Source organism: Diadema antillarum, unplaced genomic scaffold (genome assembly GCF_040938485.1).
Source record: "Diadema antillarum isolate AM-2024a unplaced genomic scaffold, OU_Dant_1.0 seq00000821_RagTag, whole genome shotgun sequence".
Taxonomy (NCBI): domain Eukaryota; kingdom Metazoa; phylum Echinodermata; class Echinoidea; order Diadematoida; family Diadematidae; genus Diadema; species Diadema antillarum.
The window spans coordinates 1680308-1700702 of record NW_027271698.1 but is presented as its reverse complement, the minus strand read 5'-3'; the positions used below and the strand labels follow the sequence as shown (position 1 = coordinate 1700702).

Sequence of the window (20395 nt, the reverse complement as noted above, 5' to 3'; positions counted from 1 at the left end):
TTCTTGAATCGTAGGGTAGAGCTTTGACTCAAATCGACATTTCAAACTTTGACACATCGTGGGTCAGACACCAGTTAATGCCAGTGCTTATCATGAACACATAATATTCTACCACGCATATCTCCATTCGCAATGATAGATTGTCACTGCCGAATGAAAATCTATTTCAAGGAAAACTAAACGTATTTCATGTATTCCAAATGACACGTCAATTCTCATTATCACAAGCCAAGTGATCGTTGAAACACACCACTATTAGAGGAGTTCATCTGACTATTTTTTTTGACCTATGGAAACACACTAAGGTAATATACCACCCCAGCTGAATCCATTGAGTTAAACTTGCTTTCTAATCAAACAGTGACGTATTTCATAAACAAAAACAAAAAATCCACACAGCCATGATCAACAACACGTAGAATTCAAGGTGCTTTGTCTATAAGGCATTTACGAAATTAAATGGTGTGATTTCGTATCACAGATTATATTGACTTTATTATGACAACACGAAGAGTGTGCTTCCGTGGAAAGTGATGGTAGGATTATCACGTAACGTGGATTTGCATGAGCAGCAGGTGTCGTGCGTGAAGCGATGCTGCGATGAAGACTTTTCTTGGCTTACGGGTGAAAGTCACAGCAGATAGAATTAGTACTCTGTCACACTACACAAATACGTAAAGCCTGATTAATCAACGATGTCTTATGGCTTTTGAAGCTGGACCTCTTCCTGTACCCGCATTCATCTGTTTGATATTTTCCTAATGATTTAATTGGAAACAGATCATATTGTTCTAGCCCTTCATTAATAAGAAGTTGAAGATTTGAAAAAAAATACAGAAACGCTGAATTATTACTGATGCTGAGGGTTTATTATCGATTTAAGTAGTATGGTGCGCTAGTACGGTAAAATGTAAAGTCGTTTTAGACATACCTAGCAACGTGGTAAATAAAAAAAAAGAAACGCAGTCATTGAGGTCAAATCTAGTTAAGGACAATATTCGTTCGTAAGGTAGACGAGGGTATTAATGCACATCTGAAGGTATGAATCTTCAATCTATCGAGATATGCGCAATGATAGTATGTCATAACAGTTTCGATCCAAATAAGTCCAAACGTTGACTTGGGACTTCTAAAGAGAACGAGGGTAACAACCATTGTCTCTTCCTTGGGTGAGATTCAATGTTACCATGGTTACACGGAAAAACTCGTAGTGGTCACAATGTCGTCATGCAAAAGAAGGCGACCTCTGTGTTGTCGTTGCACGTCTCCCTAATGGTCGGTCAACAGTTTTTATTCCTGAGAGGAGGATGTTCACCCTGATCCTCAACGCACTTCTCTTGCTTCTGCAGGTGCCTTTGATCACACCTCTTTGAGCAGTGAGGAAAGGCTGTAAGCTCTACAACGACCTTTAGAAGGCAACACAGCTGTGTCCGCACGATTTACATCCACCGCCTCCACAAGAGAACCACTATGTGCATGGGCTCTACAGGTTGTTTTTGGACACTCCAGCCGCCTCGGAGGCAGCCTCTACAAGGAATCGGGATGCCTACACACGCGCGCAACGGTCCCTGACCGATACAACGACTACAGTACGACAGGGCAAAAATGTCCATCGGGTTCGGCCCAAGCACTGTCAGTCTTCATCAGGCGTCCCTGTCAAAGTCACTGTCATGGTCGAGCGAATCGCCGTTGGACATCCGATAGTAGCCGGGGTCCCGTCGCTCGTCCTCGTGGTCGGTCAGGGATCCGTTCCTACTGTCGCCCAACTGGTGATGCTGGTGACCTGGCTGGTGGTGTGACTTCATCTCGTCACGTGACTCGCTATCTCTGTCCTCACCTTCTCCCTTGCCCGTTGGCACTTCCTGCAAGAAGGAGACAAAGAAAAAAAAGAGATAGAAAGGGTGATTAGTCTCTGCCACGAAAATTGGAGAAAGAGCAAGTACTGGCGCTTCTAATTGGCGCCATAACAACGTTCCTCTGTTGGAGCCTAGTTTGATGTGGCAGCCATCTTTTTTCCTAGTCAAATACAACACGCCTGCAGTCTCTCCCGTCTGCCTGCTGTCATTACAGTCCGGAGTAGCTGCAGAGTGATGGCACCCTTTATCGTGCGGTTGTACCCTTTCAGCACAAGCTCACACCCAGAACCAATGTTTTTTCTACAGACTCCTAAAACAACTTGAGTATCTTCACCAACGATCTTTGCCAAATCATCGCCGTAATCACCTCTGTCAAACAGTTCAGACGTAACCTTGCCCCGGTTTGGCGTGCGTGCAATGCGGATGCGGATATTTTCCCTCGTTCAAAACGCCGCATCTCCAGCTCAAGATATTTATCGAATACCCGCGTCTTAGGAGTACTACAAGCGCCACCACAGAGTTTCTCATCTCAAAATAAAACCTCACCCGACAGCGTGATACCTTTGACTGGCTTCGATAGAGGTGAAGTGTTTAACTCCCTACAAGCTGATCATGAGGATAGTGCTGATAATTTTATGTTGGTTACACATACTCCGTCGTTAAGGGTATACAGATAATTTTCACTCAAAATTTTATGGGGGAACGCCCTCTTAAACCATCATGGCCTATTCTCTCTCGCTTAAAAAGAATGTCCAGTTTGACTGCCAAAATGAAACGATCATCATGGCTTGTACTATATATACTACGGGTACTCCACAGGTACACCCTCGTACCTGCTCTTTGATGTTAAGCCAGCTCCTCCCAGATTTATGGGACAGCTTTTCTCGCTTTTGTCATATTTTTGACCGTACTTAGATCGCTTTGACAGAAATCAGTCCTGGACTTTGTTACAGAAAAATTGAGATAAAACATAAGTCTGAAAATCAGACATAAGTCTCCGAATACTCAATTCTGATAGGCCGATATCGGATATCGGATATCGGATATCTGAAAGCGTAGCAAAGCATCTTCTGACAAAACGGTTTTATAGTATCAAATATCTCATGGATGATCAATGAGTGATCAAGTTAGATACCGAATTATATCGCCATGATTCGAAATATCCAACATAAACTGAAATGGTATTAGGCATTATCACTTGTAAGAAAGTGGATTAATTCGTACGAGAGGACTTCCAATACTAGTCGTACGTTTAATACATGTACTCTTCTCAAACGATGCCCCAAATTTCATCATTTACCCCCTAAAGGCGGGAAATCGCACCCCTCGAACGAGGGTTGAGAAACAAACATTGTCACTTCGACAATTCCGATCTAGCCCTCATCTCCCCTTGCTCTAGCCCACGTCTGTCATTCCCCCTCCTTTCTACGTCAAATTAGGAGAGGAGGGAAAAGCGGGAGCAAAAGGGAGTTGTGATTAATAGCTTCAAATTACCAGTCCTCTCCATGTTGCTGGTGGACCGTGTCGTTTGGAGCGCGACGTGATGTCTTCATCGTACACGCGAAAGGTCAGCGGCGACAAGGCGAGTGATGCGTGGGGTTTACCGCCTGTCATTCAGGACGTGCCGCACCTCTAGCTTCGGTCCCCAAGCGAGGGAGGTGGTGGGTTAAGCGTGTATCATATCGCCGGGACCCCCGTTCTACCCGCGTGCTAAGTCATGACGAAGCTTTCATCTTACCCCCGCCTGAAATTTGAGCAAATCTGGTTGAAACGTAGACATGCGATTCTCATCTTCCCCCTCCCACCTTGTTTGCTAAACCATCAGGTTGCCTAGTTTCCGACAGGTTTTCACTTGGGTCCAATTTTCATCGCTTTGGAGATTTTAACATGATTAAAATAAATCAAACTTCGACACTCAATGGAAAGAGTCAACCATCCAGAAATTAGCTCTCGTGAAGCAAAACTGCACGGTAAACAGTGTACCATAAATTGATTTATGATTGGGTCGATTATCACGTGATATGCATTGCTTTCGTTGCAGGGCACGGAGCGCACTTTAACCATGACTTCTTGTTATTGATCCACTCGATTTTATTTCATTTCAGACGCATAAACTCTTGTGAAAAGGCGAGTTGAGATTGGTCGTGACTTAAAGAAAGCAATTGTGACCCCTCTCTTTTTTATTTCATTTTTTCTTTAAAAGGGGTTAATAAAGGTACATCTTCCTTCTCAAACTCTAAATCGCTCCTGTTCATTATCGTCAGGCCATTCGACACGCGATAGCTAATTTTGTTTTCGGTTTCTATCTCTCTCTCTCAATGGGTTGATGACTGTTTTGCGACTCTCCCAATCTGAGAGCTGTCGACACCATCCTCAGGGTTTTGAGAGCGACGGAATGGGATGGATACACGGTAGAGGGGGTGCTCTAAGTTTATGGTATTTGCTGCGGATTACTGCATCCCTTTCTCGTTAATTTCAGACTCTACCTGATGCTGAAGTAGCAAAAGTGCCATGTGAATGCGAGTTTATTACTAAGCATTTCAAGGCGTCGCAGTCACTTTCCCCCATTTTCGTCTAAAATTGATGTGGAAGTCGATTCGCTCGTCTGCTTTCGGCAGCGTTGTGAGCTCCTTGATTGGCCACGGCGGAAAAGTCTCAGGGTGTGTATAAAGTGGCAAGAGGGGCGTCTAAACACAGAGATATACAGTGAAAGAGAAAGACAAATACCGAATAGAGACACAGGGAGAGAGAGGAAAAGAGACACACATCTTCCCCGATGTTAGTGGTTGATGGAAAAGCACTTGACGCGCCCTTGAGAAGGGTATATGCTACCACCACTCACACTACCACCATAAACGCGGCAAATCCCCGCTGGTAGATGGGGCGCTCCGAAGCCCATCATGTTTACGAGTCTTAATGTCTGCTTTCCCCGCATTTACGAGTAACGGCTACTTATCACCTTCTCGAACGCTAATGAAAGCAGAATTAATCTGTTATTTCATATCCGTTCTGATGAGTACCGCGCCAACAGATCCATTTAACCCTGCCATTGCCATCTGCAACTCTTTGCACTGACTGTCAAATGGCTTTATGTGGTGGCAATCGTGAGTGGGTTAATGCATTTCTTACACCCCGTGGTATCTCGCTCTCACCTGTGGCAATCAAAATATCGCTTATAAAGTGACACCTCCTTCTTAATCAGACAAATTGCGCTTTTCACAAGCAGTCACTTTAAATTAAGCCACCGACCTCGAAAAAAAAAAAGCGCCGCCATCAAAACGGCAAACACAAGGAGTCACTGCTCGCAAACTCTTAATAAAATGTCGTAATTTATCCCATTCTTAAGAGGATGTCTTTAAAACAGGGTAAGGAATATAAAAGATGTGCATACCTGTTTCAATCGCCTCCACTTGGCTCTCCTGTTCTGGAACCACGTTTTGACCTGGATGGGAATACAAAAATAGGCACAAGAAATGGAGTTGTTATTCATGATATTTCACAAAGAGGGCTGAACAAGATTGATGATTAATAACGGTATGATGTTTTCTACAAACATGATTTCATCATTATTATAATGATTTCATTTCAAACAGAACAGTACTTTGACCTGACGGCCCTTCTTTGTTTTCACAAATGAAATAAATTATGCACCGATGGCAAGCTATCATATCACTAAATCAAATGATCCTCATGTAATTCGATCGCTGCTACGAGTAACTCAAAAAGAAACATGTGGTATCTATTTCCGCATTTTCGCAAAAGCGTTCGAAGAACAGGACGATATATGCAGAAGCACAAAACAGCAGTGTCATTCTTTCTTTCTCGATCCATTTTGTCAAAACTTCCTGATTTCTTATCACTTGTGCTCAAAATGTCGAGTAGCTGCACACAATGTTCCTCTTAAGTGTGGCTGACTAGGACGAGCTATAATGAGCATCTGATAATCGAGAGGCCATTAGGCTGCCTGCATACACACTTCTTATTCTTATCGTGCGCGCATGTGACTCGTATGAACTCGACGATCACCGGAGTTTCGGTTTAGATGCGGAGTGCCCTCCATCCACTTGAAGAAGTACCTACTACATGTATGTTTGAAAAGTTTCTTCATCATATCGTGATCATCCATAGCCGTTGTTCGTATTTTCTTTTTCGTATCGAAAGCTGAAAAGGAGATAGTAATTGACTAAAATTAGATGAATGAGACTAACAGGCTTGGCGATTTGAAGGGATAGAATTTCCTCGTATACTGATGTATCAAATGTTTGAAATATGGAAGCACTTGACTTGAAACTCATTGAACAGCTGAAGTAGCTGTATTCCCCCATCAACACACTGATAAGTCTTCGTCAATAATTAGCTAGGTTTACAAGAGGCATTCGGTTTCTGGATCTTTAAACCTCTTGCCTCAACGTATAAGATGCTTTAGTGACCGCCTTCTTCCTATAGTTTCAATACATTTTAAGATCAAAGTAAGAAAAACCCTTGCTATTTTAGTCAACTTCATTAAATTTCTATTTCTACATCATGGGAAAGAACACATGCAGTGCATTGACATACCACCAGCTTTCAAATATTTCACTGACAAAATGAAACGGCAAAGATGTAAATATTCCGAATGTAAAAATTAGCCTCAAAGAATACATAAACAAAAATCTGCCGTGTAAAAAGAAGGTAAAAAGGAAATGATGGTTTTTTTAAAGGTATCTATTCAGTTCAGTTCAGTTCAGTCCAGATCATTTGTTTCTGTAACTTTCTCATGATACAAAAGTCGAAAGAAAAAAATTTTATCATAAAGAGCGAAATACATAAGGTAAGTTCACAATAAAGGAAGTATACAGTGAAACATTCAAAGAGATACATGAAAATATCATAATTATATAGAAATGTTAATGATTGATTTTCGTTCTAAGTAAATTATGTAACAGAACAAATCGTTTATTTCTCATGTTATTGTGGGAAAATAAATAACTGTGTTTTCTCTCGCAACAAAATGAAATTAAAACTTTTATATAACAGGGGACTGTCACAAAAAGAAAATAGCTTATGACAAGATGACCATCCAACATACATGACGAAAATACATTTATGAAAAGTTAATATACGGATTAAGAGAAAAAAAAATATCTTGAATCGTTTATTTATCATGTTACTATGGGAAAGTAAATGACTGATTTCTCTCGCAACAAAATGAAATTATAACTTTTATATAACAAGAGGTTGTCACCAAAAAAAAAAAAAATGCTTATGACAACATGACCATCCAACATACCTGACGAAAATACATTTATGAAAAGCTGATATACAGATTAAGGGAAAACATATGTTGAAGAAAATGATATGTATACAAAATTAACACAGAATACAAATGATTTCATCGCAAACTCACAATCATTCATATTCAAGCATAGTACATAATTATATACACAACAATAAAGCATAGCCTACAAGTTGAAAATGTGTGTTCTGGTTCCATGTTTACTGCATTGACGATGAAGTGAAGTAGAACGTTTAGACGTCACATGATTCGTTTTTTTTTTTTTAATCCGAACGTCTGCTGGTCTGTATATACATGTCGTTTTTGTTTTGCTTTGCTTTATTTTGTTTGGGATGGTATCGATAAAAGGCGTAATACCTTGTACCACAATACATTCTAGCCTTCTCTTACAACCTGTTCACTTTCAAATACCACAACTCGAGTACCTCTCGTTGTCTCCTCATCACCCCTTCGGCCCGGTACTTGCCCCTCTATACCAGTAAGGGTCTAATCCCCTCTCGCTTGGCTCCATGATGATGTTTGATCACCCCAAGCATCCTCCCGATGGGTACCCCCTCCCACCCTACCCCTATTTGCTCCCTCTTCAAGACAACGGGCTTACGAGGATTAAGGGTTTTACGTGGAGTGCTCGGTCAACACACCGTACAAAAACCAGGGAAAGTTGGTCCGTTGACGGCGCACGCTAAACAGCGACAGTTCTACATCTTCGAGGGGGGAAAGAAAGGAACTTTTCGTCTGTTAGCTCTTTTCTCTGTAGACAGGTTGAAAGCTTTGGGAACCAGTAGCCTATAATGCCGCTATGATTGTTTTAACAAGGTCTAATGTCGCCCATAAGAGCCGATTTGGAATTCTTACGGGTGAGTTTGCAAACAATCTCGTCTCCTTTTTAAAAACCAGCTTCTATAATAAGAGAGACGTTTCTTCAACCTCCTTTTCTCCGTGCCATCCCATTTCCACAACCTTGTGTGTGTTCATCTTCTCTCGTGCGTCACATCTTGCCATAATATATTCCGCATGAATGTATGCTGGCGGAGCATTAGTTTTATAACTCTCGGACCGACTCCGTCTCTCACTTCAGTGTGGTTTCAACATGGGACTCTACTCTGGTTGCCTAGCAACGAGATGAGTTGTACATCATATTGACATTATCTCACTGCAATATGACCACACTCGGTGACGTCTACATCACACCATGAGAAAAAATGAATATGGCGAGTGCACAGTGCTAAGCTGAAGTGAAAGCATAATCATCTTCTGACTTTTGCTGACATGAATCAGAGTATTATACATATATATATATATATATATATATATATATATTATATATATATTGTGATGTCTGCCAAGGCTATACAAAGCGTGTCAAACTTCCGTCATGTGGTATATGTTTTATCTGTATTATGTGTTTGCAAACTCGCAGTAAGGGTATGTCAAGATTATGTGCAACATGCTGGACATCTTTGCCATATCCAGTATGTAGGCCTACACATCTACCAGAACCATAAACTGATCACACATATGCACAGACACATAAACATAAACATACTCACCAAAGTACATATCATTCATATCATAATGACATTGAGTGATAATATATCTGTATGTGCCTGTACCTGTGTATGTATTTATGTGTGTAATATTTATCTTAGCCAATCAAACAAAAGCAAGAGTTTGCCGATATTGAACCACACGTACGGACATCCAGCTTGACAGCGGGTGGCAAAGCATGCAAAGCTGGCAGGCATTTCGACCCTTGTTATTCACATTAATAACAAATGGCTGTTCGAATGGAAAATCCTGATACGAGAGTACTTATCTCTACTGCGAGCAATATTGTGATAAAAAATGTTACAGCGATTACACTACACCGTAAAGTAGATATCCATGACGGCCGTATATGCAATAACCCCGCAGACTGGTGTAATAACAATAATACGCCCACCGTTTCCGCCATTTTTGGCAAAATGCAGGAAGTAGCGGCCGAGTCAGAGGAGGGAAAATCGATCACAGAGGCAGCGGGACAGGAAGGCAGCGTGTTGTTAGACTGTTTAATCTCTTCCTGAACACCGATGGCATTTTCCCTTTTTTTTGGGGGGGGGGGTGCTCTTTCTGGAAACAAAATCATAATGTAGATGTAGGAATATACCGCAGGAACACTCCGTCATTATACCAATACACATTGAATACATTGTTTTTCAACTTTCGCTACACTTGAACTGGCATTCGGTATCGTGTAATTATAGAGTTACAACGGGTAGCTCCGTAGTGTAATTGATATGCAAGATTGAAATGGCGCGTGAAATCATTTTAAACACCAACACACTTTATGGTGTCAGAATTACTCGTTGGAGATATGATAAACTATATAGCATCGAATGAAACCATTTTAGGTATCGATCGAATTCATATCAATGTAAAAATCACATATTATGTGATTACTACATTGATATGAATTCAAGTCATTATAGTTTGATGTAATTAACAAACACAGTGAATGCAGTAACACTGTGGGAGTCGTTTTCTACTCCAAATCACCAGTAGATTTCATACAAGATCAAAATTCAGCTATATGCAGACACCTATTCATTCATATCAATGATATCATGATTATTGGGATCACCACTGCGTATTTATCTAAACGACGCAGACAAGGACCTTTGTATTGATGATGTGCACGCTCGCTCATGTGGAGGCAATGCTTTGACATTCGACATTGCATCATAATGTCATGTGTTCGGAACGCCTTTTCGTGGAAGTCCGCATACGAGACTGCACGATCATGCGATGTTCAGTATTTCAGTTCTTCAAATAACTTTTTTAAAGAAAGGATAGATGTGTAAGCTAGTTCCTTGTTTCGAAGATGATCTTGCAGAAATAAGATCACAATAATAATGGAGTCCCTTCCCAGTCCCCTCCCACACACTCCGAAGAGAAAATAAGTTCTATATAGTTCATGTAATCTATCTTTGCGTCATTCAAACAATCCAAACAACCTCTACATTGGTGTTGTCCAACAATTATATCTTTTCAAGTGAGTTGATTAAACGCAAACACTAATGGTCACGTAAGCAGAATAATGTTACTATTTAAAATGTATGATTAATTCCTTCTTTCTGTATCGATGGAAGAGAAAACGTTTCAGCATGATAAATCTGCGTAAAGACTGACCGAAGTCTCTCCACGGATTAGTAAAGGAAGGACGGATCGCGGGCAATATATTGTTAAAAGTTATTGCACATTTTCGTTTTACAAATTATGTATATAGGGCCTACATCAGGGCTCGACATCATTTTTTTTTTTGTCTGGTGGCCCGAACACACTAAAATCTGTACATCTGAAATTTTTGTGGCCCGAAAAAAAGACATGTAGTGGCCCGGAAAACCCCCGAAAAGTAACAATCAATTTCGAATATTAGTTGCCCGATCGAGCCATCAAAGGATAAATTTCGTGGCCCGACACCAATTCTCAGTGGCCCCGGGCCACCGCCATATAATACAATAGATACATCTCAATAGGAAAAAAGTGTCATTAGGCAATTATCTACTGAGGTGCATGTTCCGGGTAAATGTCGCCAGATGTGACCGTGATTACGATAGGATGTGCCAAAAAGAGCGAGAGAGTGAGGAAAAAATGATAAAACGCCTACCAGAAAGAATATGATAGGATTACAAATAAAAACACGGCTGGTCCGATAACGCGGTAATTTAGAGTTTGGAGCGGATGTTGTTGCCAGGTAATCTGGGCAATAAAGATACTTGCTCTGCCGTTTGATTTCACTCGTTGTGGGTTGTGATTGGACGGTTGGATTACTCTCTGACTGGTATCGGTATACGGCTGGTATGTGCAGTCAACTTCCTTCCTCGTTATTTTCCAGCCATTAATGGAGGAAATCAAAGATATACGGTTGCTTGAAAACAACCGCAAACTACAGAGCTGTCTCACCAATATGGAATACTGAGCGTAATGAGACGATCATCACAAAATTAAAATCAAACAAAGAAAAACAGCAAAACAAAAAGAAAGTAATCTGGCATTATGAATAATAAATATCATACATCATACCATGATCTGATATCACCTAAAACGAAACAAATAGCCTAATACAAAAGAGCATATAACTTAACACAACATAACAACACACACCACAACATATACACCAACATCAGCTACCATAGTTGCATAACGATAACTTCCAACATAGGTATTTATGCACTTTGAAAACAATGAAGTAATATAGCAAAGTAAGTCTCTTAAGTCTGTTTACAAATTGTAACCTTAACTGTTATGCAATTACAGGTGGTGTTTACTTATCAATGAAATATTTTCTCCCCTACTGAATTTTAGAAATATCTCGTGAATTTGAAACATGTGTGTCTTGTTTTAAACTAGAATGAAAAGAATTATGTAATGCCCCGCGTACAATCATTTATCTTTTAATTATTGTTTCACCGAAATGATTCCTTATCTATATGACATGAATGTCGTAGACACGACTTGAGTAGAGCTTCGAATAAGCTTTTTTTTTTTGGAGTGATTTCACAAGAAAAAAAAAATGTGCCTTCGACAAACACCCGGGACCTGGCTATACGTGTTTTATCGACCTGGTATTGTAATGCTGGCTGGTTTCGCTAAAGAATGCCCAAGATGCACCCCAAAGCAGATAAGAGATCTGCTCTGATCCTCCAAACCCCGCTGGCGTAAGATCATTCGCTCCTTCTTCCGCCTTCCAGTTCAATCTAATTTCATAGTGATTGTTTTTGAAGTGTCGGTACCATCAGGGAGTATTATACCCTGACAACACGAGATACATTCGCATGCACAGCACGGAATACGGTTTCAGCTCAAGAAATCCTCCACATAGATTATGATCCTTGACGCTGTCTTTGATAACATCGTTGGCATAAACCTTTGACCCATCAAACCTCTTACGAGTATCCTCGAACTCTCACAGACAAAGACGCGGGCTGCTTGAAGAAAATATCGATCTATTTATAACGGTATGATGGTCGGTAAAAGTTGGTGAAAAGTGACAAGACGGTTTCTAATTTTGTCTGGCTCGGTAAATTTAATCGCGCCGCTGATCGTCCATTGTTGATTAAAGCTGACGCGTTAGGAAATATATATATTTTTTATAACGCTAAACCATGATGAGATACATACACACGTCTGTGCAATCATAATCAGGACCGCGCAAATTCAACCGCCCATCAATCAAATTTGTGGACGTGTTACGACCGTCAATATTGGTATCACAAACCTTTCATGACCATAACAAACATGACGCTAAACTTGTGAGGTCTCTCTCTATCTCTCTCTCTCTCTCTCCCTCTCTCTCTCGATCTCTCTCTGATCATCTCCCATCATGGCAATCAAATATAATATTATGTGAATTTGACATTGATGGAGAGAAATAGAAAGTTCAATATCATAGATAATATAGATTGATGTGGTTACGTATATTTTCCCACCGCAACTATACTATATCAAATCAATAAGGCATTACTAAACCTCCAAAATGGGGTATAGCTGTTTGTTGAGGAATCCATTCCAGCAAGTAAAGCTGTGATTTGCCATAAATCCAACCAGCATTCATCACCACGATTTGTTCTACGAATATGTTTTAAGTACCTATGCTAAGGTTCTGTGGTAAGGTCCTGCAATTACGTTCAAAATGTGTTGACGGACACCCCTTGTAGGGGAAAAACCCCAAATGACCTCATTTCTGAGTACACTCATTTTGGATGACGCGTTCGGGTGTTTACGTTCGTTTTGAGTTCATCCCAACAAAGTTCTGACATCACGCCAAGTGATCTACAAGACTAAAACTATCGAAAATGTATGATACTCACGTGCTGGTATGTTTTCGTGTGTGTGTGTGTGCGTGTGTGTGTAATACACGTATGAAACATAAACATGCACGCCTGTAAGATTATTTGGAAGGTGCTGTTACGAATCGCAGTAGGCCTGTACGTCATGGAATTTTGCAAATGAATGCTCTACACAGATGCTCCGTTACTCATCTTTTCATATTTGGGATAAAATTAATATTCTACTCATTAATATTTTGTCCTTGTTCCCACAAATCTACTCAGAAGATATATCTTGTGTATACTGATTCAATGATATCATCTTGCTTTGATTGCTTGATGTGTGACATTTATCCTTAGTCTCTCTGTCTCTCCAAACATTTTCCTTTTCCCCCTCCTCTTCTCCTAGATCATCGCCTCCTTTCTTTCTTTCCTTAATTTTTCCTTCTTTTTATCTGTATTTCGCTCTATCTGGCTCACATGTTTCCCCCTTTATGTTTCGCTTTTAGTAACGGTTGCAAGTAAAACGTCTACTTCGATTTTGATGCCAGGTTAAATTCGATACTAAATCATAGGTACAGTGATTATGCCACATCGGCTTAAGTGTCCGCAAAGGTGATCATGATATATGATCAGACACCGCTGGGGTGAAATTAGAAGGGTATAAATGTTCATATTTCAGGGTTATTTAAAGTTAATTGCCAATGATTGCGAGGACATTGTCGGGGTCTTGATGAGAGATCGACTCTACTTTGCATTTGCCCATAAAATAAGCCAAAATTTCTCAATTATTTTAATGTGTATGCAAAATCATCGTCGACTTTGATATCATGTCATCATTAGTAATGTTGCTACCTAATACATGCTCGCTTGTGTGTGTGTGTAACATAGACCATTATTGAACACTGGAAATTGGTTATCGCGTGATTATGTAAATATATCATATGCCACAACGCTCACGCCCGTACTCGTAAGAAATAATAAGTTGCAGATTTCACGATTTCTATACTAGAGCGACTCAAAGAAAGCTTTAACATTAATTTTAAAGAAAACCAGAGAACTTCAGAGAACATTAATTCCAATGTGTGTGTGTGTGTTGTTGTTTTTTAAGTTAGAGCGTCTGACGTACGATACTGTTACTGGTATCTAAGATAATGTCACCGTCAGATCAATCTATGGACCTTTTCGTTGTAGGTCAGTGATCAAACGTAGCGGACGTTGAGGGTGTTTGCGAGAGAGCGCCGCTCCCTTTAAGTGATGGAACTTATGTATCTCATACGTCGCCCTTTGGCGCTGTTTAGAAAAAAAAAAAATGGACCCTTTTCTGCACAGTAATGCGCCATGGGACACTACACGCATTTCCGCTGCTCGTCTGCTATAAAAGAAAAAAAAAAGTTACGGGAGGTTTGATCGGTTTGTGGAGAAGAAAGATCTGCAGTGCCGAACGTCTGCGGATAGCTCACGTTGATGCCTCTCTCGTCAAGTCTCAAACAATGAACGGAGGAAATTTCCGACTGAGAATATCCGACTGAAGATACGCCATATCTGATCGCATCAAATGGCTGGGGATCTTTGTTCCTTTTTTTTAATAGAAATAATACTGAATTATTTCTGTCTCTGGTTTTTTTTTTTAATGCTATGGCTGGTAATAATATGACAGTCGCGACATTAACGTCCTACCGGGAAGATGTGTTTGTATAATGCATGGCCTTATCACCATGCAATGATAAGAGGTAATCGACCGACTTTTAAAAAGGCACTTTATGTGCCAGACTGACATATTTGTCTTGCTTGGGAGATTATAACCAATGGGGTTTCTTTGTCCGAGTGCAGTTTTACTGATTCATTTGCTCAACATTATTCCTGTTTCTCTGAATCCACATTATCGTCATCATTAAAAAAAATAATAAGATCGATTTTTTTTTTCGAGAGTGTATAAAAAAAGGGAAGCGACTATGCACAAAGTACCATTTGTTATCGTTGCCATATCAAAATGTTGTAAACTTGAAACTAATATTGAGACAGGAAGTCTCTTGATACTGCGATCAAAACGGAGAAAATTCCTATTTCTAATTGCCTTCTCTACCAGGCAAACATCGTTTTAAGTCTACGCTGAATTTGATCTTTGTCATCTCTTTGAGAAATACATGATCAAGACCACCAAAGAATTATCATTTATTAAGTCTTAGGTTAATTATGTTCCCGACGTAGAAAAACAGCAACAACAACAACGACGACGACGACGACGACGAAAAAAGCACCACGTTGTCATACGATACTGTAGCTTTCCCTAAGATTTGAGGTTCAAATTTTGACTCGCTAGTTTCCTCAACCTGATAGAACTTTGAAGTTGATTTTACTCGATACAACTTTATCTTGTGAGAGTGAAATCAGCAAAGTTCTTTGAAGTTTGAAAAGCAATTCCCTAGCAAAGTCATTTAGTGGGTAAATATGAACAAATGAAAGATATAAAGACATTTTGTGTAAGATTTGGTGATAAGTAATCAGTACCGTATTGTCTTAGCATGTACTTTCTGGTTGACTGTACGATTATATTTCAAACACTTTTAAGAACGACCTCATGCTAATAACAGAAATAACAAGAATTCTCTACCACGTACCTGGTGTGGTAAGATGTTAAAAATGAACAAAATGAGTGCATTTTAAGCACTTTGAAGAATTATTTCATTGTGCTACTGGGGATCACAAGCAATCGTTCACTATCACGTACCTGTCGTTCACTGAGTTGGAGGAGTTTGGCAAGCTTTTTCCTCTCCGGCGGCGAGAGATATTTCTGGTTTTCGAACTTCTTTTCCAGCTCCATCGTCTGGTCGTTGGAGAAGCGGACTTGTCCCCCTTTACGTTTGTGCATCGGTCTCTGAATGAATGGGTTCCACAGGAACTGCTTCCCCGACACTGGACCGAGAAAGAGTAAGAATGAAAGACAAAATGTATTAGGAAAATGAGATTCCGAATAAGTACGCCGAAATACAATCAAAGCAACACGTTACGCCTCACGGCCTCACGATGCACTACGCTGAAAGAGCGTGAGCGCAATGTGAGTTTACGTCTATATTACGTCTTTGTTACCTTCCTTTGAAATTCCTTCCAAGAGACAAAATAAAGGGCCCTAAAACTCGCAGAATGAGTGAAAACAAACATTGAAAAAGAGGGAGTGTGACAACAAACGAATAAAATGAAAGTCTAGCATATTCTAACAAGAGGGCATATGGATGCTGCACCTTGCTCTGAGGGGAAAAAATGAAATTATTACGAAACGAAAGAAAAGCCACAGCGGTTCAGTAATCTGTACATCTGATGCTGTTCCTTTTCCCCAACACTGAAAGCCTTTATCGAATGTATCGAGGATGCCAACGAAGAGACAATGAAAGTTCACAAATCAAACAAGTATGAGGAGCACGTGCGTAGAGTAGCGGCTAAATTATTTGAAGACGTCGGGCTGCGTGTTTTCAATTACAAGTAGCAGGATGGTCGGGTTCATCCACCGAAATATAGGGTGACGAATTTGCGAAACTCGTGTCGGATTTTGGGGCAGCAAATGAGACAGACAAAGTCGGACAGAATCGATTGTCAAGTGCAATACAAATTTATCCGCTTCTCGCAGGAAATTGTGTCTAAACTCTCGAATTATAGAGGGATATACACCGATTTGAAACAGGATTGCTTGCTTTCCCGAATGAAACCATCAGATCTGTGACAGTTTACGCGCGGATCCTCTGCGGCCCTCTCCCTACCTATCTCCCTTTCTTCTGTCTGCTCCTATTCGTCCAACCTCGTTTTGAGTCGTTTCAGGGGCAACGTCACGATGTGCAAAGCGTTGTTGCCGATTGACTGACTGGGCGAATTGCCACAGGACGAAATTACTTGCCGGTCAATTGAAGTTGTATGTAGTACGTGTAGAAATCGCGTGAATAGCCAAGGGTAAAGTTGTAAACAGTTGCAGACTGTGACGGTTGTTTTCATTCAGATCGGTGTTGTGATGGCACTGTAGGTAATTGTGACCGGCAGGAAACAGATTGAAATGCGTCTGGTACTGAATAGAAATTTCCATATCACACGCATGGACATATTTATTCTTATTTCTTGAATGTTTATGTCGGGAGAACGTCTTTACGTCGACTCAATATGTTTGTCTAGACTTCGGATTAGTTCATTGTGACGTCATCAGCCCTGTATCCCTAAATCAGATTCCCAAATTTAGTACAAGCAAGGAGATACTAATGCAAGTGCCATTTCAATGACAAGCGCCAGGTAAAATAGCGCTGGGGTTAACATGGCGCGGGTGTTTCCAGTTAAACGACAATAAAAAAGAACGGCCTCATTGTTATAATTTATAAGAAATGAGAGGAATAGTCACACTAAATCTGCTCAAGGCATATTTTCTCTTTTGTCTCAACAGTATTGCTGACAAGGTTATAAAAGGGAGAAAATCATATGAAGCAAATCAATTCGTCCCACTTTAATTCAAAAAGGAAACTGGGTAGTAGGTTACTCAAGTCCCGCCGCAGGGGCAACACGGAGGGGTGGATTCGGCAATAGCGCGTGCTCCCTTTGCTTGGATAATTTCAGATCACTTCTTTCGCGCCTTAATGAAGGAAGGGCCAGTAATTAACGACTTTCTTCCTATATCACTTTAAATGACTTGTTGAGATGAACTCGTGGGCCGTGTATCCTCGCAGCAACTCTACGCCAATGTAGTGCATTGTCTGTTAGGGGATAGGGTTGACACACGACGGACGTGGCCAGCTTTGAGGCTAAAAGGAGGTGGGTGGGTGGAACACAATACGAGGTGGGGGTTCGCTGATGTGCTTTCTGCGTGCATGACATTTAAAACAGTTTCCGAGAAACAAATCTTAAAGGAAACGGTTGTCGAGATGGAATCTGAGATGCAACTGTCTCGCACACTTTTTCGGTTAGAAATGCCAAAGAAATTGCTGTCAGATATGCATCAGTGGTACCAATGCCATGGAACCGTTAACGAACTACTTCGAGAGGAAAGAAAGTAATTGATCAAACTTAATAATCGTCCAAGATGGCTATATCGAGATGTATTCCATCAGTTCTAAATGTGAGTGAAGGCATGACCTGCGTACGATAATGTATAGTATACACCCCCCCCCCAAAAAAAAAAAAAAAAAAAAAAAAAACGTTCACAAATAACTAGCTGGAGATTGATGCTACCTATCTTTGTTCCCAAATGAACGGTGGTTCATGTACTATCGCCCTATCTATTCGAACAATTAATTTTTATCAAAGCATTCCATGGCTGGCTGTTGTACTATATGAAGTAATTTCTCGTCATTAATATAATTACCTTAAAATTATTCTTCCAGGGAAAGTTCTGACAGATACATATAAAAAAAAAGGAATTCAATCACCAATTGACTCTCTGCCATCATTCATCGTAAACTTTCCAAAAAGTTGAAAAAAAAAGATGATAATCCTTTGGTTCACTTGGAAAAACTGATTTGTTTGACCTCCTGGTGAAGGAGGGTATAGTTATTTTTGTCCAAGCTATTGCCAATAACGTTCTCATTTCTAAGAGTGCCATCCCATTTCTTTACAAGCAATCCTATCTCAAACGATTGATTGATATTTCCTAAACACAGGTGATCAAACACAGGGAGTATATTCTCGTTTAAAAAAAAGAAGAAGACGAAGTGGCGTACAAACTGTTGCCTACCAAGGCAAATACAGAAGCTCTGCCGATTTCTCGACAGCTCCTTTCCAAGCAACCGTTTCCAGTTGTTTCGAATCCCAGTCGCACGTTAACGACGCGGCTGCAATATTTGCCAATCCGGCCACTGTTTGGGTTTTTAACTGCGTCAAACATGTCAATGATGACCCGTATTATCTCATTATCTTGATAACGAAGCAGACATGAAAAGGAGAACCGCCTTTGATTGAGGCTATTCGAGCATGATTGCGCGGCTTTTATCCTTCGGGCGTAAATTGTTCATTAAAGTTCTGCTGTTGCTTTGTTTTAAATGACTTCTTTTATTTTTCGTCGAATCGCATTAACGGCCTACTTATTTGGGGGATAATTGTCAGCGATTTTGCCAACTTTTCACTCCGTCTGCCTTTTAATGGGTCCAAACAGTGGCCGTGAAAAAAGAAAGAAAGATAACAATAAAAAAACTACGTCCTTTGGCCACATGAATCTGTTACGACAGTGCCTAGCAACAATCTAGTTGATAGTATAACGATAAACAACACAGCTTCCCTAACTCTTTATGTGTCCAATACGCAATTAATGGCAACCTTGCTTAGTTCAGACGAGGTAGTTAAATGTGTTTCCGAATACTACACACACTCACACACAAAAGAAAAGAAAAAAATACCAGAAAAATCGTGTCTATTAATATTGATCCTAGTTCATTGTAGCAAGGACTTAGAAAAGAAACAAAATCATCTTCAAAACTTGGAGAATACAACATGACTAAGACCATCCAAAACATCCTCAAATATTTGTTTTTCTTAGCAATTAGAAGGATATGAAACAAATGTATCTTCATTGTGATATGAAAATATATCAATATTTCAGTTGCATATTTGCTACTTTACCTTGAACTCTTTTTTTCTTCAGAGATTATTATACACTATAGAACCATTTTCAGAACATGCCGCTTGGAGGCGCTATCACTCAAAAGCAGTTACTATAAACAGGACCACAGTGAATATGTGGTCACAGAAACATCAGTTTGGCGTCTAGCGAATGACTGTCGAATTCCTTTCGAGTGAAGCACGTGACTTTATACAGCAATGCATACATTCTGGCATCCATTGAGGAGCGATGACAAATCCAAATAGTCAGCGTGTTGCCACCTACGGTGACCACATGGGGAACATTATATCCTTTTCACACTGTATTACTTTGACTTCGCAGTTTGTCTCAAATAGAGTACTGTGCACACACAGACACACATACACACATCACGAGCGCGCAAAGGGGGTACAACCGCTTAACCCAACCTTCTCGGCTCGTTATCCGATGGGTGGAGAAGCGCACCCTATTCATGCGAGATTTGCTGGGAAGGTGATAAGTGTTAAAGAGGTTTTCGGCTCTATAGCCTCTCGGGTCTGTATCCTTTGTGGTGTAATTTTCGCACATTTGCCAGAAATCTCGGAGCTAATACCTTAAACAAATCATACAGTCACTCTGTTTTGAACGCGCCGGAAGAGATGCGGTCCTGTCAAATAGAAAGTGAGATTCCCCCCCCCCCCACAACAATACCACCCCATAAAACAGTCAGTTGAGAACGACAAAAATGAGCATTTGTGAATATCTACAACATATAGGACAGTGTTTTTCCCATTTATTCTTTGATTGTAATGTAGGACATCAACAAGGGTATTAAAGAGAGGAGACCTACTCGCATATTCATTGAAAGAAGAAAAATACATTACAAAATTAATACAATACAGACACATTTCAA

The 20395-nt window shown here is 40.3% G+C and overlaps 1 protein-coding gene across 1 annotated transcript in view; it reads right to left on the bottom strand.

The window, feature by feature from the left end:
* Positions 1–528: 528 nt before the first annotated feature.
* LOC139739867 (hematopoietically-expressed homeobox protein HHEX homolog) overlaps positions 529–20395 on the bottom strand; it is a 38039-nt gene continuing 18172 nt past the window's right edge. The window contains exons 2-4 of the mRNA XM_071650471.1: positions 15670–15854; positions 5248–5298; positions 529–1862 (exon numbers count right to left, since the gene is read on the bottom strand). Coding sequence (XP_071506572.1) covers positions 1644–1862; positions 5248–5298; positions 15670–15854 — 455 coding nt within the window. The 3' untranslated portion in view covers positions 529–1643. The remainder of the gene's footprint in view (positions 1863–5247; positions 5299–15669; positions 15855–20395) is intronic.